The sequence below is a fragment of the Chanos chanos genome, chromosome 5 (assembly GCF_902362185.1).
Source record: "Chanos chanos chromosome 5, fChaCha1.1, whole genome shotgun sequence".
Taxonomy (NCBI): Eukaryota; Metazoa; Chordata; class Actinopteri; order Gonorynchiformes; family Chanidae; genus Chanos; species Chanos chanos.
The window spans coordinates 44,232,156-44,256,273 of NC_044499.1; the positions used below are offsets into that span (position 1 = coordinate 44,232,156).

Below are 24,118 nucleotides of genomic sequence, written 5' to 3' on the forward strand. Positions count from 1 at the left end.
ATTTGATGATATCACCTTCAAGCTTGACTTGGTATTTTGCAACATCTAAAGGTTACCGTTAGTGTTAATGAATATGCTAACTGCAGATATCATGAAGCGTGGGTGAGGCCTACCCCGGTCTAAAAGTGTTAAATATATAAATACGTTATTGATTTTAGCCTGGTCAAAGGTGGTTCATTTTCTTGGCTATGCTGTCACAACCGCAGTCACGACACACTCCACACGGCACTAGATAATATCATTTCATTGAAACCTCACAGAGAGTCTGTTTTGTCTCTCTTCTGTTATGTAACTCTCTCTGAATTAATCAGGCAGCCTCGTGAAAAATCCCAGTTAGTGCGTGTGGATTACATCTGGCTAAGAGTGTCCAGTGTTTTTTACATCACATTAGCCACTGCTTTTATTTCATTAATTTTTTTTTCTTCTGGGTCTATTTTTCTTTGTTTTGTCAGATGGAAAAAAGCATTGGTGTATTTTTTTTTTTTTTTTTTTCTGGGGAGCGAGCAGCAGCTGAAACGTGTAATTTTACATATATAAACACTAGGGCAGTCAACACACATCTAAGCATTTTATGGTCTTGAAGAAATGTTAACATAAAGGGACTCGTTGGCTCATTCCTTTGAAGATAAAAGTGGGGGGAAAAAACCCTACAGACCTTTGACATTCGTCATCTGAAGAGCTGTGCAGTATGTTATGTACACATTCCCCAAAGAGTTAATTTTACATATGGCAGGGAAATGAAACAAAATAAATAAATAAAAAACATAAGATAAGCATTGGTGCGGCAGGAGGTCAACAGGACGTCAGCTGTCAAAAAGACGCCATCCTGTTGAGGTACTGTGTGACATATTGCTTTTGTCCCCTGGGCCCTAAATGCAGTATACAGTTCACTATCCCTCGGAGCAAAGTCAAATTCAGCCACGCATCTTGACCCGTCTCCCAGGGGATTTCTTAAGCACATGAAATATATTTCAAAACAAAAATTGGGAGTTGAACTGCGTATAATTGCGAAATCAAGACAAGGCATAGACTACCACTAATGATTCGCTTTATATTTTTGGGGTGGAAATCTAGAATGCTCCGTTATTTATTACAGAGGAGGTTTATCACAGCTTAACGTTGACGGTGTGTGAGAACACACAATTCGAGATTGAAGATGAAGTGCGAGAGAAATCGGTGCCACTCAGACAAGGTCTAAAGGCAATAAAATATCTTCAGGTTAGATAAGAAAGCGCCAGTGATGAAATGAAATTGCTTTGGAGTGCATTCGTACCACTTGGTGGGCGAGCGATACCGGCCCTCAAATTTTATTCCATATACAGGTGATGGCTGAGTTGCAGACACAATGTTCGTAGCAGAGATTCCTAGCAAGTATAGCTCATATAATTCATAATTCAGATTATAAGACATTAGTTTGATTAATTATAATGCGATTGATTCCTTTTTCTGGTCATATGAGTGAACTGACATTGTGCAAGAAGACTTGGCTATAAATCAAGATTTTTGCCTTGTGTTAATGCGCTTTTTTAAATGCATTCTTCTCAAACTGCACACAGAGCATGAGAGATGGTACTGGATGTCACTATTAAATATCTAAGAATTTAAAACATAAGAAAAGTACTTGGCCCGAAAACAGCTTATCTTTCTGAACTTTCACATTTCCCTTTTCCTGCTGCTAGAGCCAGTTTTGAATATTAATGTGTTAGCAAGTATACTGGTGATTTTTCATGTGATTCTAATGGATTGGAAACTGTGTGAGATTTCTTACATATCTTCACATATCTCAGGCAATGTTCTGTTATAAACAAAAGATGTGAGCAGAGAACTTGGAGTTTGTTTACCGTATTTAGCTTTTAGAGTTTTCCAACTAATTCAAAGAGTGCTTCAAAGGTGTCTTACCGATTACATAATAGTTTTATACCATGAATATCATTACTCATGACAATTAAAGATTATTGACATAAATATGTATGAGGTCTTAATAAAGGTGTTATATGATTCTTATGTAAGAGGATTTGAAATGAGCCATCATGAAAGAGGCTCTGTCTATGTGACTGAGTAGCAGGTGGGTCTGAGAAATCTTTCCTTCAGTACTGTGTCCCTCTATGTGCTGGTGAGACAGAAGGGATAGCAAATCCTTTTAACGCAAATGCATTTCCTCTGAAGATTAAACAAACAAACCAACAACTGGTCAGAGGAGATACTGATGCAGATGAATATCATATTCGATTTTCAAGTGTTGTAGCCCAAGTTCTCCGTCTGAGGGGATATTTTGTGACAGTTTCATTTTTCGCCTGCTTAGGTGAAAAAAGAGATTTTCCTTCTATTGTATCTCAAGCAGTCAAGTTAAATCTCATGGCTGCCTGCCCACATGTCGGCTACCGTCCTCTCCTCTCCTCTCCTCTCCTCTCCTCTCCTCTCCTCTCCTCTCCTCTCCTCTCCTCTCCTCTCCTCTCCCCTCCTCTTCTGTTCTCTCCTCTCCTCTCCTCTGCTCTCCTGCCCTCAACTCAACTACAAAAATAATGCCCAGTGCCTTATCTTCCTTGACAGTTTCTTACTGGTCTGGCTAAAATAGTATAATACAAGTGCCCTGACCTTTTCAGATGTGCACTCCTTCCTTGCAGGCAGACACAGAGGGCTAGAGAGAGGGCGGGTGGGAGAGAGGCATGGAAGAAAAGCATTTTAATTTTGTGTAAATATCTATAGCTAAGCCAGATTGATGACAGTTTTTAAGTTGTGTGTGTGTGTGTGTTTTTCCTTGAGTGTTTGCTTCAAGAGTTTCGGTTGCAATAACTAAGTGGTACACTGCTCATATATTAAAGTGTATACATACACCACACACGCTGTTGGAAATAGGACATCAACAGGAATGCACAAATATTGTTTATCACTTCGAATGACTGGGCATTTGTAAAAGTGCTCCTGGGAATAGCATCCATGCATAAATTAAAGCTTGTGTCTGGAGCCTCACTGGATAAGAGAGGTACTGCAGAGATGAGCTAGATCCCCTGGTAATTATAGCAAGTGCAGAAGTAATCTGTGAACAAAGTCCGGGAACATTCCTAAAAATAAACAGCTCTAAGACAGCTGGGATTCTTCTGCTGGATATAATGAGACTCTGAGTGCTGAAAATCAAAATCAATATATTCTGAAAAAAAAAAAGATACTCATGTGTTTCAGGGTATAAAATTGTCTCTGTGATCTAATGAATGTAATGCACTCTGAAAAAATGTCTTTACCACTTTCACCCCGTCTGCTTCTTTGAAAGCATAAAGGTATCTGGTAGTGAACATGTTTGTGTTAGCGCAACTTCTCTCTCTCTGTCTTTGTGTGTGTGCTTGTATGTGTGTACATATTTATGTAAGTGCACACCTCCAATCATGCAACAGACTCACAACTCTAAACCTTTCATGAACCTAAATTTCAATACTCTTCATCAGTCTTTAAATGGCAGTAGGCCAGACAATGCTCCTCTGTCCTCCTCGATGATTTCTGCTCGTCAGGCACATGAGGTAAACAGTATTGATTTTGCAACATCCTGTCTTCACTTAGGGACCCTCTACAGTTTCGACGAGAGGATTTGTATGCATTACAGGAAGGCGGTGACTAATGTCTGCCAGGCCTCCTCTGAAAGCTGATACCCCCCAAAGGGACCAGGTTCGTACAGGCTTATTCTGATGTGATAAGTGGCAATACTCAAATTTTGTGAATCACAGCAGGTTCTCTTGATGTAATACAGGCAGAAAGAGCTGAATGAGAGTCAAGGTGACCGTCTCTATTAGATATCATCATCGGACAAAAGAAGGTCATATTTCTGAGACTGGACCATCACAGAAGTAATAACATGATGGCAAAATGATTCTATTACAAAGTAAGGGCGGTTTACACAAGGACATTAGTCTTTACTGTGTGATGGTTTCAGACACAGTCACATGAAACAAGGTGAAGGTGCTATGTGTTACAGGTCAGTGGGTTTGTAAATATTAACCTTTGTTATATTTGGAAGCCCAAGGGGTGGTCATCCAGAACAACTGTAGTACTATTATGCAAAATGAGACCGTAACATTTCAATGCTGAAAATTTCGTCAGTAAACCACAACATAGCTTTCTGAGAAATCTGATGATGAATGTTAGGGTTTTGCAAGTAATCCAAATTCTTCGACAAAAACTGATGTCGAATACTATTTTTTCCGTTCGTGAATTAATTGGTTTCTCATGTTTGGAACGGTTGTCCGCCACAGCATGGTGAGGAATGCGCTTCGTCATTGAGAGCGTTATTAAATAGTCTCTTTAAATTCCCAATCAGGACCAAAAAGTGGACATGTATTTAAGTGCTGATCAAATTACAGAGGTCGACGTCACCAGTCACATCATTCTGCAACTGCTTCTGTTTCAGCCATCCAGTCCGAAGTTCGGAGTATGAACGCTTTATCATCGGCTTCATTCAGTCTTCACTGGACGACACCTGAGAAAGGCTAACACGCACGCGTTCAGTTCTAGTGCATAGACCTGGGTCTCTCCCTGGAGAGAAAAGGGTAGCTCTAATTGGTTTCTCAATGAAATATAACCATTAGCCGACAGGAGGTACTACGAACACGCGCTCAGTCTTCTTATCGCTCATCTACAAATCATCATCCATTCATTCTCAACGTGAAAAACTGGAAGGACTGTGTGAGGTTAAACAGAGGGATTCTAATCGGATAACGACTACATTCATTGGACTTTTTGTCACTCCCTTCTGAGTCCAAGGATAAAGTTTGCTCAGGTCCAAATATGAGTGATTTAGAAGAAGATTTTGCCAAGATTCTTCTCTTGAAGGAAGAGAGGATTAGAGAAATGGAAAGACGTCTTGTCGAAAAGGAAGAAGAGATTCATGAGCTGAAGAGAAAACTGCACAAATGTCAATCCGTATTGCCCAGCGCACAAATAATTGGACCTAGAACTAGGCGAGCCCAAGGAATCTCGGCAGAACCACAAACGTTCAGGTCCTTCCAAGACTTGACAAGTCAAGCCTTTCGGAAGCATGCCAAATCTGACAGGTAGTAAACCTCTGCTTTACTCAACAGGAGAAGTGGTTTGCTGGCAGAAACTGCTAGTCTTCGGCTAGGGGGGGAGGCTATAAACTACTGTATTTTTACGGTCACACAAGCTGTTTTAGATGTTGTCACTGGGGTGTTCTGATTTGTTGAGGGACGACTCTCGGTTCTTTAACCTGGTAACTTAGCAAACGTGACTGTTTCTTCCATAGTTTAACTGCTAATGTCAATTCCCTGGCTCTCAGAACGTGAAGTGGAGATGAAGGCTGCTTTAGCCTTACTGGCCATTAAGAGATGAAAGCAAAGTGTACAGTTCACATAACAGAAATCTGATACTCCATTAGTGAATACTCCTCGCCGCATTTCCTGATCATTCTAAAGGATATTGCATTCGGGTTAGAAGTGCTGTTCTCTTTTATGTCATGCAATGAGCTTTCATATTTAAAAACTATTATGTACTTTCCTTTCCTTATCATCAGTAGCACTGATGGGTGATATGGTAATCCTTAGACTGAGTACTTTGATAATTAAACCTAACGTTTATATATATATATATATATAATTTTATATGATTTTGAAATATGAAATACAGAAAACTGAACAAAAAAAATCATTATCACCAGCATCATCATCTTCATTGTCATCTTGAACAAAACACAAAATTCTAATTCATTGATTCTATTAACTAGTGGTGATTAATTACTTTATTTCACACCTGACCCCTTTGGAAACTGAACAGCTAACATTATGGATGAACTTAAGTTTCATTCCTTCCTTCACTGGAGTCCCTAATGAACAGTATCACACACTGTATACTGTGTGGCAGTCACTTCCTTTACCATTGTGATATTATGGACAGGTTAAGCTGCAGAATTTGGGTGAGATTGTTGCTTACTCATACATTGCTTTTTGATCACTAGTGTGACTCGTTAACCTTGATGATTTAAACAGAAGCGTGGATGCCTTTTTCCCTTGTCCATAAACTCTACTTGACTCTTCTACTGGAACCTTTAATTTAAATAATAACACTGGTCAGTGTAGTTTCACAAGAATTTTGAAGTTTCCACTTAGATAGCTCTCAACACTTCAGCTCCGTTAGAAGAAAAGGAGACCAGGGAGCCAGCTGGAAAAGAAAACTGTGTCTGCATACTTCATAAACATTAGGCTCAGAACAATATGCAAAGTAATACATAACTCCAGAGAATATCGAGGATAACTTTTTGTAATCACAACATTATATTCAGAATGACTTTAACACACCATCTGACACTGTATTTAATAGGTGATATAGGTAAGTCAGATTCTAGTGTGACACACTACCCACACATACTGCAAGGGACCACATGGACAGATGAACCCAGATTTGAAAGGAATCTTGGTCTACTCTCACTCTGTCCACCCCGCTGTCTCCAAATATGCCCTTTTCTTGGATCTAAGCGCTGCTGAATATTTAATGCATGCTGTTACATAATTAATGCAAAGAGGTCTTACCTACATACTTTGAATATATGCAGGCTTTCCAAAAAAAAAAATTCTTTTGGAGATGAGTAACTGTGATATGTGTTAATGGATATCTTTATTAACTTTGGCAGGGTGAACCTACCTTGGACCTTGAGTTCCGTTCTTTTTGTCTTGGCTGTTCACTCATTTTGATTATGATCTGCAGAATCAGTTTTGCTTCCCTGTGGTAAAGGTTAAATGTTGTCAGTGACAATTTATTAAATCTGAAGTTTTATGAATATGTTAAAAACTTTTACATTTTCAGTTTTGTTGCCGACATAAATTAATTAGACCATTGTGGTTGTTGCTACGTAGCTCAAACTTTGCAGTTTACAAGGAATTTACAAGGAATTTGGGAAGCAGCCACTAGATGTCAGTAAAATACTACCATCTCTAGGGTACTGGTTTCGTATGCATTGATGACATGCTGTATCGATTGCAATGTGTAGAATTCAAGGTATAGGACCTTGAGCTGTTTGCTTGGACTTTGTTTTTTGTTTTGTTTTTTGTTTTCACTCAAACCATTGTTTCTACATTTCCACACTGTTCATTCAACAAGCTGAAATGGAACTCATCTCTGAACTGGTTAAGTGAATGTTTTTTTTTTATAATTCTGGCCAATAGAGAGGTTTACTTGATTAACAAAGTTCCTAAAATGTTCTTGTCTCAAGATGTGTATTGAAGGATGTCTGTTAATGCTTGTGAAGCAAGCGTCTTTTCTTTTTTTGATTTCTTTACTTAATCCACAAAGTTTTTCGCCCCCCATCTGTTGTCACAAAACACTTGATTTGGTTTTCTCACCCAGTCCTCCTGTACTGCTCCGTGACTGATAAAAGGTCCAACATTAACAACATGTCTGTAAAACCAGCCACAGACATTGTGTACGTATAGGACAGCCCTTTTGCTGTAAAGAGGGCCTTGACACCAGTGAAAAGAGGTGTACTAGAATACAGACCCCTTAGCTGACAGACGTTGCCCCTACTCTTTGTGTTTCTAATTTAGAACTCCCTATGTAATCAACAAGCTCCTTGAAAAGCACTCGAGAATGGAAAGTGTGTTATCTTGCTCAGACAGATAAAAGGCTCTCTGGTTAGCTGTGTCCTGCACCCAAGCGTGGCACACAAGCGCAACTCCTACATTAGCATCACATCTCTCACGTCTGCACTCGGTGGGCACTTTGATCTGTGCTAAGCTCTATATCTTGTGAATCCTCTCTGAGAATGACAGCACCTCATCAGTTGCCCTTAATTGGGCCTATGTGTTTTCTGATGAATGGGACAAATTCAAATTTGCCACATGGTAGTGTGTGAATGAATATGAGAGACTGGTGCTAGCTAGAAATTGGAGCAAAAAAAGAAAAACTCGCTAATGAAATGCGTTGCTATTTATTTTTCTCAGAAACTTAATTTGTCTTTACATGTATGAGTTACAGCTCTCATACAAGGACATATTTCACTGAAACTTAAGTGATCCCACTGAGCTTCATAACTGTTTGGATATTTTTTTTTTACTCTTCCGATGACATACACCGCAAGGACCACAGGAGGGAGCCTTTGGTCCTTCTCAGATTCTTTGTCCTCACTTGGCATCACAGCCGTACAAAAAAATCACCAATCTCATATACGTGAAGCTTGCCAGTATTTCAACTGGAAGTACTTTAATTTTGTTTGAGCATGATTTCCTTGCGCAGTCTACTGCGATATGATAAAACAGGCACAAACTCATGTCCGATGAAGTGATCTAGGTCCTCTAGAGGAAGCGCTCAGTTCAAGGACATGGATAGGGATTGGGTTGGGGTGTGGTGGGGGGTGGGGTTGGAGGATAGCAGCCTTAAAGAATAGAACAGGTACTTGTTTCCTTTACACATATATTAGAGGCATGGCATTCATGTAGAGGTGGGCAGTCTGGCATATCTGCAATGAACTTTGAGTGATTTGTAAGCCATGCTGTACCATCTGTCAGCTACAATTGGCAGTTAAATCCAGGGATGACATGGATCAGTTAGAAAGACAGAATAATGTGAATTTTTTGGATGAGATTTTGCTATATGTGTGGTTCCCACTATTGACAAATAATTGACAAACTATCACTGCAAGTGCCTCTTCAGCGAAGAGCAATTGTATGTGATGCTATGACTGGGAGGCTTATTTTTCCCCAGTTTGTAATTCCAAAAATGAGTTTACCAGATGTAGATATTCTCTAGGTAGGCTCCTCGTGTGCATTTTTACCAGTAACTGAATTTGAATGTTACATCCCATTGAAAACTGAAACTCTCCTTTTTGACTGAACAAGGTTTCGAAGTAATGGGAAGTTTACAAGGGTGTTGACTATAAGCAATGTATTTTTTTTACCAACTCAAAGTATTTGGAAGTAATGACAGTTTCTGTAGTGATGCCACATTAAAGTTTTGGGCTTGTACACTTCTCACTTGTGCACGAAAAGTACAGCGGATTTTCCTCTTGATCACAGATATCCGAGATAACTTTACGCGTCGATCTAACATGACATATTCGCTATTTTATCATTCAGAACTCTATTTTGCCATATTATTGCTTTGCACACAAAGCGCTTGATCACTTGCCATTTCAGGATTTACATGAGAATTTTAGACGTTCCAGGTGCCTTCTCTACGTGAAACAATTTCAGTTATGAAACAACAGTGAGATGAATTATCCACACATTAACTACTTATTTCAGATTTCAACGTGAATCTTCACTGATTGGTCTGGCCGCGCGATCGCATTTAGCTCTTTCTGGCTTTCCTGTCAAGGTGAGTGTAACGGCTATCTTATTGGCTGATCACAGTACGGAGGGGAGCCTCGAATTTGTGAATCCCAGTGCAAATACGTTGTGCTATGGCATTCTGCGAGCGTCTCTGACTCTTCAGCTGGGGTGGTCAAATTTGGAAAAGACCACGAATGCCGCTTAAAATTTAATCTTCTAGCTTCGATGGTGGCAGGCTCCATGCGTTTTTTTTTAAACAGCAACAACGGAAATTTGTTTCGTTTTTCTGTGTTGTACCGGTAGTGTTACAGCTACTTGTAGGAGGATTAAGTAAAAATCCTCCTCGTCTAGATCATTTAACGCTCATACTTGCGGGAAAATAGCCACTGTATACATGTCTGAACACAACTAGATTTTTAACGAAGTTTATTGTCTATGAAATTTGGCTGAAGTGAGCCATGGGCACTTTACGCGACCTCCAGTACGCTTTACAGGAGAAGATAGAGGAGCTCAGACAGCGGGACGCACTTATTGATGAACTGGAGCTAGAACTGGACCAGAAAGATGAGTTGATACAGAAGCTTCAAAATGAACTGGATAAATATCGTTCTGTTATCAGACCGGCAACTCAACAAGTTCACAAACAAAGCGTCTTGCAAGAACAACAAAGGACGAAGAGGCAGGCTATATCAGCTGAGCCAACAGCCTTTGACATCCAGGATCTCAGTCACGTAACTCTTCCTTTCTACCCAAAGAGCCCACAGTAGGTGTCAAGCATTTACAATGTCTTTTTCCCTCTGTCATTGTTTCCGGGCAGTTATTAAGGGCTTGAGCCTGAGATGCGGTTTCTACAAAGCCACAGAGTATGAGAGCCAATAAAAGTACATGTGACTACATAAAAATGATAATTTCACAATTTATGCTGGCTCAATATCTTAACTTTGAAAAAAACCTTTCTTAAAAAAAAGGAAAAAAAAACCCTTTTCGATCTTGTTCTTAATTGGAGTTAGTGGAGCAGGTGCAACTTTGTGTTAAATTATCAGTCTTTTTCTGATATTGTTGTGTATCAGACAGGTCGCAGGTTTTACTGTAGCAAGCTCAGTGTCATCTCCAAGCACAAAAGGGTATTGACCGATTATTGATGACTCATATGCTGTATATTTTCATAATGTCTGTCGAGAATGGGAACCATCTGGAAGTGTATATATCCTCTAATCCTACAGTTATATACCACTGATGTGCTCCATTGTATCATATATATTTGTTCATTTGTTCCCAGTGACCTATATCAACAATACATGCAAGTTTTTTTTTATGCTGTCACTTGTTGCTGCTGCATAATGATGTTCCTACATGTAATCTGAGAGCAGAAGAAACCTCTACTAAACTCGTCTCATTCTCAAAGGATCAAAGGACAAGGCATTCATCTTTTCACAGTTTCTTTACACACACACACATGCACATATATATGTGTGTGTGTGTGTGTGTGAGAGAGAGAGAGAGAGGGAGAGAGAGTGCACTTATACATTCTTTTTTTTTTTACTAGTACATTTATTGACTATGTAGTTGCAAAAATAATAGTGACTATCTGGCTTCAGTGGTTGTGGTTTGTGTTTCTGACATGCAAACGTTTTACAAAGGAAAGGCTTAAGGGGCAGAAATTCATTTGCATGTGAAAACCTGAATAGTACATTATGTTAGCCTCCAGGTACGGTCACTCAAGCACAGCTGAACTTTTTTGCCAATAGCCATGACGCTCAGACAGTCACAATAAAATGTAATTCACATGGTTAATAAGGAGAGGAAGGGAACTAGCTCTTTGTCACTCTGGTAGATTGTTGAGAGCAGTTGTAGAAACCTTCCTCATCCACTGTGAGTAGAACTATAATTGGTTGTGAGCGTGTGAGAATTTCATTCAGCTACGTCATTATGAGTAATTACTCACGCACCAGAATGTGTCCTGGGCATCTGTGTGTTTCCAATTTTCGTGAATACATCATATATTTCTTAGGGCAGTTATTAAGAAAACTTCTTTATCGTCATCTCAATCATATGACATTTTTGAAACTCTTTGTATGATGCATGGACAACTAAGCAGAACACTAAACATTAGTGTAACTAGTGATTGTTATTATTCAATCTGCAGTAACGCCGGAAGGCTGATGCACTTAAATTTGCCTTTGGTTTCACTTCAGTCTGGTACAAATCTAGCAACATCTATGTAGGTACACATTCTTACATTACAGAAGAATGATGGAAATCATTCAGCATCTAAAAAATGATCAGTTCATAAGAAGAATGAAGTAAGAGTACGTTGTGAAATGTGTACCTGCATAAAAGAGAAATTACAGTTATGTAAATGTCTTTTAAATACACAGTGAAAATGAGGTACAAGGTCCTGGATTTGAGATAAAACCCTTCAACAGACTTTATAACATATGGAAGTGCAATCTTTACTCCAATACTTAAGTCAGAGAGGAGTAGATCAAGAGTAATATCCTACTCAAAAGTGTAGCACTTCATTGGGCTAAGTGCAACCCATAGGTCATAATGGGATTGATTTTCAGTACCTTAGCAGACACATTTTTTTAAAAATTCTGAACTGTCTCTACACATCCATCAAAGTATGTTTGCATTAAAGTAGAAGTGTTGTTGTGTAAAGTGTGTTCTACCTGTGAAACCCTACAGCTCTATGAGTTGCAAATAATCACAGCCTTCTATGCATCTGTTTGCTATGCTGAAAGCAGTTGGTAACATACTCTCAGTTGGTAAATGTTTTAAAAATTTGTGGTCAGTGTTAAACAAAGATATTTGAGCAGTTGTATAGATATTTACTGTTATGTGCACATACCTCATCCTGATACATTCTCATCCACTGATTTGTGTTGCTATCTCTCAGTTTCACTAACATCCTGCCTGTTAAAATTGTGTTGTAAATACTATGAAAATCATAACTGGAAAACATTTGGCTCGAAAGCACTTAAGTCCTGGGAAGTGGTGAGTCAAATGCCATGTTTTGCTGGAACATAAAATCATACTCTGTCTCTTCCTCAGCTGTGTTTACAATAACCCACCACGAGCGCACAATATATGATTCAAATGATTGAAAACAACGATGTACCTCACTCTAAGTACACTAGTCGGAGAGGATAAATGAAAACTCAAATAACATTACTCAAGCCTTTTGGGATGGTTTGTGTGAGAAAGGATATTGGTCTGTCTCTGGTCTGAGGCCCTGTAAAGTTTTTGGGAGTGTATTCATCCTGCTCTCTCCCGAAGGAGCATAGTTTCTCCTTTTAAGGAAATTGTTCTGAGTTTAACTCTGAGGCCCAGTAGACATAAATCTTTTTAAACAAAAGAGTGGAGAGGAAGTTAGAAAAGTGATAAATATAGCTAAGAGAGAGAAATGGACGATCAGGTAGAAGACAAATGCAACATATGCTACAAGGGCTGTGATTTTGTTCTGTGTTGTGGACTTTCTGAAGTTGTCCAGCGTGGTTCAAAAAAGGGAGGTGGGGGTGGGGGGGGGGGGTGGTGCATCTGGATAAATATCACACACACTGGTAATCCTTGACCAGGGAAATCTAATGTGGTCTTTGATATCAAACAGGCAGAATGAAGTGGAATTGAGTACACTTGCAATAAGTGGCATTTCAGCCACTTTTCATGGTCACTCCATTCAAAGGAAAGCTGTAGCTAGATTTGGATAGAGTTTCTGTTAATATGCTGGCCACCATCTGTAGCTCAGAACTCAAATGGAAAATTTTACCCTGTCATATGCCCCTTTGATTTTTTTTTACAGGTTTACCTTATGTCTCCTATTTAAAGATATTCATAATGAATAGAAAATGACTGGTTATTAGATTCTGTAATGAAACAAATGTAGAGGAAGTACTTTATTGCTAATACATTTTTATCATCTTTTATCACCACTCTTTCTTTCAAAGTAATTTTAGATTATGACATTATTCAGTGCTGTGTGTCAAGGTTCAAACATGAATGTATGGCATTCAAAGAGAAAATAGAAGAAACTGAATAATGCAGGCACCATATGAGCTTGTTCTTCACGATACATTTATAACTCCAGGGCTAACAGTGGGGGGATTTAAGTCAGTCTAATTTTGTATGAGAGGAAAAGGACTTGATTGTAATCGTATCAATGATACATTCATAATGATTTACAGATGTGTGACAATTTGCAATGCAAAATATGTCATGATAGGAATGATTCATATCATGGTACAGTATTTAGCATGAACTACAGGGACAGGAAAATTTGTGTGAAATCTTTGATCCAACAGGACCCAGCCTGTGTTAAATGATTGAAAAACTTGTGATATTTACTATTGGTTTACTACAAAAAAAGCAGCATTGGATCACTTCTGTAAATGATGGTTCGTGTAACAAGGATGACAATCCCCAGATACAAAATGACTCAGCAGAATTATGGAGGAAGCACAAAAGTCTGATCAGGGATTATCTTCCTTTTCATCCCTCAAGGGCTGCTAGGATCTCCACCTGAATAATAGCTTATCTGTATGTGAGCTTTGCATTAGACATGTGCATGAAAGAGTACACATTCCAGATGAACAATGTGGAATGTATACTCTCAGCTTTCTCAACGTCACACAGTGGGACCACGTACATTTCCTGTAATACTATACAATTTTATCTATTAAAAGTAGGAGGAAAGTCCTAGCGTATCAGTGTTTGATGTGGTTTGTTTTTTAAGATGTAATTTTTTTTTTTTAACCATCACCTGCTGCACAACTTCAACAGATACTTCATATTTTTCCTAACGGAGTTTAGACTGAAATAACAATTAATTGATTGTCTTAAGGGTGATTTTGGTTTATTTGAATTTGTTAACTTTAATGAATACATTTCAAACTGAGCCTGAAGAGACACAAGACCAATTAATTAAAAAAAATCTATTTTGTTGAAGGTGCTGTTAAGTCCATAGCAATATTAACTGATGAATTAATTGGTTAAGCTGGAAAACTTTTCAAACAGAAAAACCAGTGAACTAAAGTGGTACATTTTAGACAGAAAATCCGGCACTGTTTTGGAAGTCAGAGATTGGGGCTGTCCAGCCAGTTAGAATTAGTAATGTTTATTGCATTAGCAAGCATAGTATGATTAAAAGACGTATACGTAATGGTCAATTTATAAGGTACACTTGTGTAGTACAAGGTTAGACCCCTCACTGCTTCCATAGTGGGATGTTGGTTTATTGCTATCATGTAGTTGCAGCAGATTGGACAGTGTTACATTCATTCAGATACTGAAACCAGTGATCTCCAGTGGTCACCAATGCTCATACTGCACTCAAACTCATTTAGGTCACTAATTTTACCCATACAAACTAACTGAATCCCTTGTTGTTCACATGCTTGATGTAACTCACACCCAAGACACCCACTGTCTGTAGGAGTAATCTGTTTTCATGGTGATAAACTCAATAAGCTGGTTTTTGAATGTTTATACTAAAATTTCACCCAGAAACCCTTGTAATGTATAAGAAGTCATGCCATCAACATGAGAAGTGGTTTAATGTAGCACCATGACTTTGTAATGTGATAGGTTTACCAAAATTTTTTTCACCAGATTCAAATCCACAAACCAAAGGGTTTAACATTCCCCCTATGCCATTAACACAGACTGTGGGTGTTTAAGTGTTCTTGGTGGTATGGTGTTAATGTGCTATAACTGAGGGTAGTTTATCACCTCCATGTTCTCCTCAGGGTTCTGTTTGCTCTTGCAGGCTACATGGAATTCAGTTGAACAGATGCTCTGTTTTCAGCCATAACAATAGACAAGACTACATCATTTCTTATCACAAGGGAATGGCGTTATGATTTTTCCCTACCAGCTTCTCACTCCTATTATCTGTGTAATAAGATAATTAAAGTCAGCTGAAGCATGGTTTCAAAACAGTCGTTTCTGAAAGGCAAACTCAGAATGGCTCTTTGCCATAGTTAATGGCAGGGTTTCCCAGTCTCAGATGGATTTTAAAGTTTTCAATAGAATGGATTTATCTTTGATAGATGCCACCCACCACTCAGAGGAGGATCCATTTGGTTATGAGACGTGTGTCATTAAAATTCACAAATGATAGACAGTGAGATTGCCTTAAAGGAAGATATGCATCTTCAAAATAACATGTTACAGAGGCACTTATGGCCCTCAAAGCAGTTTCTCTCAAGAACATTTATACTGATGAGCTCTTTTGTAAACAACCTTTTTTTTTTTTCTTTTTTTTTTACTTTTTCTCACTTCTTGCTATGCAGTTGAACACCTCAGTGGGCCACATCAATAGATCTGTATTTCTTGGTTTGAAGTGAGTTTTTTTGTTTCTTCTTACTTACAAGATCAGGATTTTAACTTTCATGTATTTTCCAGCTCGTGTCATGTAAGTAAAAAAAAAACCTCTTAATTTGATCTCACCCACAGGTCTAAGGACTTAATCAAAGAGGCTATTCTTGACAACGATTTCATGAAGAACCTTGAGCTTTCACAAATCCAGGAGATTGTGGATTGCATGTATCCAGTGGAGTATGACAAAGAGAGCTGCATAATTAAAGAGGGGGATGTGGGCTCCCTTGTCTATGTAATGGAAGGTAAGCTCTGAATATTCACTATCACAGAACTCAAGAGCTCAGGAGACAAGTCACTGTAAGATTTTTTTGTTGTTGTTGTTGTGGGCACACTCTGTAGTGATATAAGCACAATGTAAGAATGATGTAACAATATGTGTAAGTTTGTTTGTAAAAGATGCAGTCCTAATGTGATTCCACCGGTATTATGTTGCCAATACAAACTTTAATTGACATATTCTGTGGCAGAGAGGAGACTGGTGCTTATTTTACAACAGTCATTTTGTAACGCAAGAAAATCTTGAAAGAAGGATCAGATTTAAATTTTGTAAGTATATCAGAATCACTCCGTGGACTCCATGGCCATCTTTCCTTTCAATCTGAATCAGTCCGTAAGTAGCAACAGCTACTTATCTCCTGCCCAAGCTAGTCTTGTATCTTATCCTCTATCTACTCTAGGTAGTGCTGAGAGGGACAGGCCTAAAGGAGAAGAGCCAGTTCTCTGAAATTTAACCACAGAAAAGAATCTAGGAATCCAGAAGGTTCCACTTCACCTACCATATCAGTCTGTAAATGTAATAGCAATCTTCCACTCTGCAAAATGTGTAGCTATGAAAATGCTGCCTTTGCATTTGCACCAGGAAACATGAAATTGACTGGATTTTGATAGATTTGTGTTGTTTTACCTTCAAGGCAAAATGGAAGGAAGCTCTTCTATTTTCTATAAGAAGGCAAGAGACAACCCAAAGAGTAGATATTTTGATTGACTGGCAATATATGTTTTTTAACATCATGCTTTTAAAGCTGTTCGAGCTCAACGACCTTAATAGTCACCCTAAAGCTATTTAACTTCATTGGACTCATTGATAGAAATTGGTACCTTCAAACTGCTCCTATGTCTTGTGTTGAAAGTTTCTCTGAATTGTTTTATACCATTAAACCCCAAGACATGTAACATGTAAGACTTTGAGAAACAAAGCAATAAAATGGGTAACAGAAGCTGGTTGGGTAACAGAAATTGACATTTTCTTTGCTGTTTAAGACCAGTTTGTGGGAAACATGTTTGAAACAGGCAAAGAGGACCTGAGGTTCCTTTTGTTTGAGAATGAACTAAGTTTTTGGAAGCTGTTAGGTGTTATTATGTTTTGCTCATTGATATTCTGTGAGGATGCCTGGATCCACAGTGGCCCTGGAGAAGATGCTTGAGTTGATTTCAGAGTGTCTGTCTTTATGTGATCTGTCATTGAATTGCACTTTGCCACTGAATGCAAATCAGGAACACAAATACCCTAATTTTAGCACAGGTGCCAGTTAACTTGGAGCTTGGATTCCGGCTCGATGTGGTTCAAGGTGTCCCTGCTCAGGTCAGTTTGGAGGGATCATTGGATCTTTAATGGGAAGAAAATTGGTTCTCAGTGAGGCATTTCTAGCATCTGATAGAAATCACCTTGAAAGCACCTTGCTTTCCTGGTATTCTAAAATACACACCATAGAAAAGTGTGGCAAATTAATTGAAGGAGATTCAATTGCTAAAATAAAAGAATGTATTGTTGAAGCGAGAATTTTGTTTTGTTGTGGCATCCCCACTTTGTCAATACCACACTGTGACAGTGCCTTAGAGCTTCACGTAGAGCTGATGGTTTGTTCTGGTCGGTTTTCCGGAGTAACTCTGGGTGGTCCCTGCATGCAATGTGCCCTTTACTAGAAAACCTTTCACTCAAATCCTACTAATCTATGAACTCTGCAGGCATCACTCACCTCTTTGTTCTTCTTTTCTATACCTACATCAGGTTTCTTTAGTCATTATGGGCATCAGGGACTGAAACCAACAACAGGTTACTGCTTTGCCCTATGCTCCAGCAAATGTTCTCTCCCTTTACAGAAGTACCCTCTTTGTTATGGTGGCTACTTGTTTTATTTGCTGTGTTATTCATATGTCCATTGAAAGAGCCAGTGCATCTACCTGCTGAGCTCTTTCAGGCCTCTCTGTTATTGAGTTATGCTGTCACATGAGAGCAGTTGGCTATAGCAGGCGCTGTGATTTTAACAGACACAAAAGCTGAAATAGGTCAGCCAAAATAAACATGACTTTGCAACGTGAATACAGTTCAAATCTTCTGCCTATTTGGGATGATGTAAACCAACCACTGTGTCCATCCAAAAGTCGGAAATAACTTCTAAATCAATTCTTTCCCCCCAGGATAAGTGGATAAGCAGCTGAGACCTTACAAAGGTTAGGGAAATGTTACTTTGTGGTAGTTAGCCATACGTTTTTTTTTTTTTTCCATTGCTTTAAAAATGAACTCTAAAATCTGAGTGAAACAGAACTAACGCCCTTTTGGCCCAGATGTCGCATGTTTGCTAATTTGCATGGCTCCAGCTTTTGAAGTTTGGAATATTTCATAGTTGCTCATTAAAATTTTCAAAAAAATTTCAGATGTCTTTTCAGAACAAAATAAACAATACATCAAACACGAATTGGTTACAACGAAGACAACTGTATGATTTTTCATCCGTGCGAAACTGTGTGGCTGCATATAACCCTGTCATTGTGATATGCATAATGATAAAACAAATTCACTTTTGATCTTTGGTCAGCCAGGGTAATTAACGCAAGCCCACTTTGTTTGAATTATTTATCAGGTGTTGGGTGGAGTCCTCTCATATGAGGTGATACTGTCTGACAATTTGTCAGCCATAACCCTGCTTCTTTTGGACTGATCTAATTCCAATAATGGTCAAGGTTGAGTGCTTCAGAGGGACCGGCGGTTGCGAGTGTTAATGTTTAAGGATGTTAATTTGAAGTGTCTTCACCGCTGAAGGAAGAAATGTAAATACAGTGTCTCAGAACTTGCATGGGTCATGGGCATAGAACAGAAGTTTGAGATAACATCCTTTTAATTGTACAGGCTTTTATACTGGCTGTCATTCATTAGATGCTTACCCACAGCATGTGTAATCTAAACAGGAAGAGCTTTTTCAGTATGCTCAAGTCAGAGGTGATGATGATAAAATGCGGCTATACTTGGCAGCGTGAGATTTTAAATAGGACAGTGTGTAAATCACCAGATTTCCCTTTGGAAAGGCACAGATGCAACGGATATCTCCACTCTGCGCCCGCAAGTTACAGTTGAAGCTGTCATCTGCCAAAATGCCACAAACTGTTTCTGCATGGCTGTGGTTGCATAGCAACCTCCGGAATGCTCATCCTTGGTTGTTTATTTACATCTATATAATTGTACAGGGCCTAAAAACTGGGATGTTAGGTTTTATGAATTTAACTTGTGTTGGAGTCAACCATGAAGCGTTCTGAATCTCTTCAGATGAGACATAACAACCCACAAGAGTATCACCACACCACTCCATGCCATCTTCTTAGGTTGGCTGTTTTAAAAAATGTTTCATCAGATTTGCAGTGTTTTATGGTTTGATTATAGATGGAGGATCTCTTTTGCATAAAGTCAAAAGTAAGTCAGTCAAAGACTTAGAATGCTGTTCTGGGAGAAAAGATTTATCACAAAGTGTGCAAATGTTGATTACTTCTGTGACTTTTTGATAACTGAATCGAACTACTCACTGATGAATAAAAGTCACCCCAAACCAGCAAAAGATCCAAAAATAAGGGTTTTTCTGAAAGGTTCTTTGACATATGACAATGTATTATCGTAGTCTTGTTGACAATGATGCCATTAGATTTGTTACTGACTGTAAAATAGGAGAATAATTAAAAGTCGTTAAGTCAAAATCATATTTATGCTCATCTGCAAGATTCTGTCATTGAAGATCAGCACACTGTATCCTAATTACATAGTTGAAGTAGTTTACCCACGTAAAACAATGCAAAATGTTTTAAGGATGAAATAAAATTAAGAGCCGCCTGACATTTGTGCTGCTAACAGAGGCAGAAACAAACAACATTTTCCATTTGTTTGTTTTTCTTTACAGCTCCTTCATGCATCACAGGGCTAAACTGAGATAGCGACGCTTCTTGTTAAATCCACGTTCTCTGGAATCAAAGTTGTGTGCATAGTCTGTGAGTCAGGAAAATCCAGCATTTTAGTTTCACAGTATGATTCAATATGGACCATTTAACCGATTGAATTAATCAGTTAATATTCTGATGATGAGTGGTTAATTGAACCACAGTTAACTGTTAACATCCTAATGATGACTCAGGTAGGATATATAATAATTCTATGGGCATTAGTTTTATTCCATTGTTGTTAAACGTTTGTTGAAAATGGTACATTTCAGTTGGCTGTAATTGTTATTATTTGTTTCTTTTTAAGTTCCATTGTGTGGGTTGCATCAGTCATCTGGTGTGAGTTAAGTGTAGGAGTATGAGAACGCTGTCTGAGTTTAATCTCATGGATCTGTGCCAAGCCTCTCCCGTTCTCTCACTGCTGTTCTCTCAAATGGTCCGACCGCAGTGTCCGACCTCTCACTCAAGATGTCCATTAGATGAGCTGAGCCAACATCAGACACCACTAATATGGAGGCTGAATCCTAACACAAGGGCATTTACTGGCTGTAACTGAAGGCTAAACTCAGTCTGAACTTGTTTTGTAGACTGGGGGTTGGGGGGTGGGTGTAGGGGTTGCAGCTGTTCCCAAATTCTTGCCAGGTCTAGTTTGACTTTAACAGTTACCATGGCAATCTTTAGCTTGTAACAGCCTGGGATATGGATGGCATTATGCATTCAAAGGACCCAATCCAATCATGATGCAAATGATGTTATTAAGTAATGAGAGATCGTGTGTATATGACCATGATGGTAAATTGTGTTAGCAATAGCAGACCTTTATGTCATTTGAAATCAAAGCAGGTAACAACAAGACAGCTGGCTGTCGCTGACAAAGACAGGTATCCAGGATACAAGGCAATAACAGTTCCATGACAGTATGCTCTTAAAATGTCAACATTGGATGTTTGCACGTAAAAAAGCTATATAAATACAAAGTTGAGGATCTAAAGCAGAAATATTTTTCGGATTGTTTGGTAGAGGGATATTCATGGTGAGATAAATATCATGATGAAAAAACCTTTTAACAGCCCTAATTTTAAGGCTCAGACAAAGTAGGATACATGGCTTTTTGACTAATTGAGCTGTCACATTGATCCTTTATTGTTGGCGCATATTTATGATGAGTTAATTGGATAATAACAAGTGGATACAACTGTTCCATAATGCTGTAGTTTAATCACTGAGTCATGAACATGTGTTTTCTTTTCTTGATTAGGTCAGTGTTACAGTTCCTCTCCAAATGAACCATTATCTTCCATTTTGCTGTCGTTTCATTTTCCTATTATGTAATATGTACTTTTTCATTGCTTTGTTCTCCTTCAGGGGATATAGAGAGAGTTGGTGAGAACTTCCCTCTTTTCAGGGTAGCACAGCTTAAGCATTAATTTATTCTTCCATTTTTCCCTTCCTCTAACTTAACTTTTTCTGGTTTTTTTTTTTTTTTGATTGGGCATAGAGGAAATGGCAGAAATAAAGGCTTTTTATTTTCAAATACCATAACAGGGCTGGCACGGTGGCGTGGCAGGTAGCGCTTTCGGCTTACAGCATGAAGGTCCTGGGATTGGTTCCCGTCCCGGCGGCCAGGGTCCTTTCTGTGTGGAGTTTGCATGTTGTCTGCGTGGGTTTTACCCAGGAGCTCTGGTTTCCTTCCACAGTCCAAAGACATGTACCGTAAGTCAGGTGAATTGGCGATGCTAAATTGCCCCTGTGTGTGAATGTGTTTGTTTGTGTGTCTGCCCTGCGATGGACTGGCGACACGTCCAGGGTGTTTCCCCGCCTTTTGGCCAGTGAATGCTGGGATAGGTTCCAGCTCCCCCTGTAACCCTAATTAGGTTAAGCGGCCTAGAAAGTGAATGAATGAATGAAATACTGTAACAGGAATACATGATTATTCTGCTTTTTACCTAAGTCCTTGTTTCTTGGTGTGTTGCTGCTATGTGAGCAAGCCTCTCTCTCTCTCTCTTCCCATCTCGTTCACTGATGAGAATAATTGTAGGCAAAAACCTAATGAACACAGATAGTTAGACTGCAAAGCTAACCTGTTTATATTGATGAATAGTTGAGGCATTACCTGCTGTAATAAACCACAGTATTGACTCATTTCTCCACAAACATAATGCAACACTCCACTCCATGCCAGTGACGATACCACCTGTGCTCTCTAAGTCCCAAGATAACCCAGTAGAGGAACCTGTGAATGAAGACACAGATTTCCTGCAAAAGCCACCCCACCTGCCAAAAATAGAGTTTTGCCAGTTCCATAAAATCTAGCAAAAAGTTGTTCAGACTGGTTAATTCAAGAGAACTTTGGAACTAAAAAGATGAAGGTAGACGGTGAATTTCGTTTCACTTCCTTTTTCACTTTTTTTGAGATAACACTTTGGAGTTAAAGGCACACACAAGATACCATTAGAATAAAGGCATCGTAATGCCTCCCTCTATTAGTTAACTTGACAGTTTTACAAAAAAAAAAGTCTTACAGATGGAAGCCTGTCTCATTGTACTAAATCAAGTAATAGGCTATAAATTTTATGTTGAAATTCATTGTTGTACTCCTTTCTAGCTAATGCACATTATGGGAAATCCATGCAAATCAGCACAACACTGTGTCGTTTTCAAAGATCATTAGGCTGCTTGATTACCCAATTTTGTGGAAGCATGGTGTCATGACAAATTTTTTTGTTTGTTGTGTGCTGATGCCACTAACTGAAAGATTTTAATGGCTTCAGAGGCACCACTGGAAAATGTTTGGGACTGGACGCTATTTATAGACCGAACCAGTACAGAGAAAAAAAAAAAAAACTTAACAAAATAGCGATGACTGCCCCCTCCAGCAAAAATTCTTTTTGTGTGTGACCCTCCATGTTAACTTGGGAAAAGATCCAAAGTCTCCTCTCCATGTAAAACATTTCCCAAAGATTTCATTTCCTACCTGTTCTCACAATGACTTTTCAGATGTCAAGCAGCCCAGTCTCTAATAGCCTACTTTCAAAAGATTTTTTTTCCCCATTATGCATTGTCAGTCGGTAAAGTTTAGTACATCACAGATGTAGATTCTGAAGCCCCTGTTCATAGAAAGAGGTTCTACATGAATCATATAATGAATACAAGGAAAAAAAGTGGAAAGCTAGCTGGGCAGAACATCTCAGCTACTAAAACATCAAAGGAAAGAGAGCGGGTACCCTGTAGAACCCCATCTGGACAGGATTTAGTCTCGATGAAGCACTTGATTGGACAAGGATAAAAGCATGGTCACTCAGCTGACCTGGGTAGCCCTGCGTGCAAAGGAAATGGCAGCATTAGCAACAAGCGATAGCAAATGTGTTTAATATCTAAGAAGCACTCTGGTAAATAATTCAGGTAATTTCAAAATGCCGTGCCAATAAAGTGGCACAGCTTTAAATTAGGCCGTGTACGGTTGGTAGAATGGCAAATTCAAGTTCCAGCAGTGTAGCTAGCAGGTCAGTTGGACATAGTGATCGCTCTGTCATCATGCTTCAGCACCTATATAGTTACAGGTGAATCTGAGACACAGAATATGGGCCTCTGCACACACTACATTCCCATGGGAAGTCTGTGAAAGTGCATAGGCGAAAAAAAGTAGACTTCATGCGTTTCATAGGATTCATGCACTAGACTGTTCCAGCCTGGATTAATGATGGGGTTTTCCACAACAGGAATTCATGATAGTGCTGAGAATTTATTATTTCAGACTATGTGGAATAATATAGTTAAAAAAGATTAATCTAAGTAATTCCAAATACTGAATTGTATTGATAGTTTGAATTACATTATGGCACTAATTAGAAAAACTTGATCTTCCTTCTGACTGAAATTTAAAAAGCACGAGCTTCCCGTTAATTTTTCGATGACCTATCATCATAAATGAACTGTGTTTTATTCTGAAGCTGTACCAGTCCTTTCCCTTAAACTTCCCCACAGATTTCCTCTATTGAAGGTTTAGAATCATTCATTCATATTATTAACTGATTTTGAATAAGTATAAAATGGATGGCAGTACAGAAATTACCAGTGTAAAGAGTCTGACATTAAATACCTGGAAACATTATTTATATCAAATTAGGAAAACCACAGTTTATAAAGTTTTAAAGTGTCCATGTATCTTTTGTCTATGACTATACCTGTCATAAGGTAGAGCGGCACTTTATAGCCAATGTACCATAGTGTACTGGTCTGTCATCGGGTGAGGAGTGTAGCATAATGAAATTCCTTAAAAA

At 38.7% G+C, this 24,118-nt stretch overlaps 1 protein-coding gene across 2 annotated transcripts in view; it reads left to right on the forward strand.

Moving 5' to 3' along the window:
- Nucleotides 1–4,773: 4,773 nt before the first annotated feature.
- The window catches only part of prkg1b (protein kinase cGMP-dependent 1b), a 70,285-nt gene continuing 50,940 nt past the window's right edge, over nt 4,774–24,118 (forward strand). Inside the window, exons 1-2 of one of the 2 annotated variants that reach the window (XM_030773818.1) lie at nt 4,774–5,039; nt 15,714–15,880. In XM_030773818.1, coding sequence (XP_030629678.1) covers nt 4,774–5,039; nt 15,714–15,880 — 433 coding nt within the window. Of the gene's footprint in view, nt 5,040–9,718; nt 10,024–15,713; nt 15,881–24,118 lie in introns of those variants that run through there. The other variant, XM_030773817.1, reaches the window with a different exon arrangement.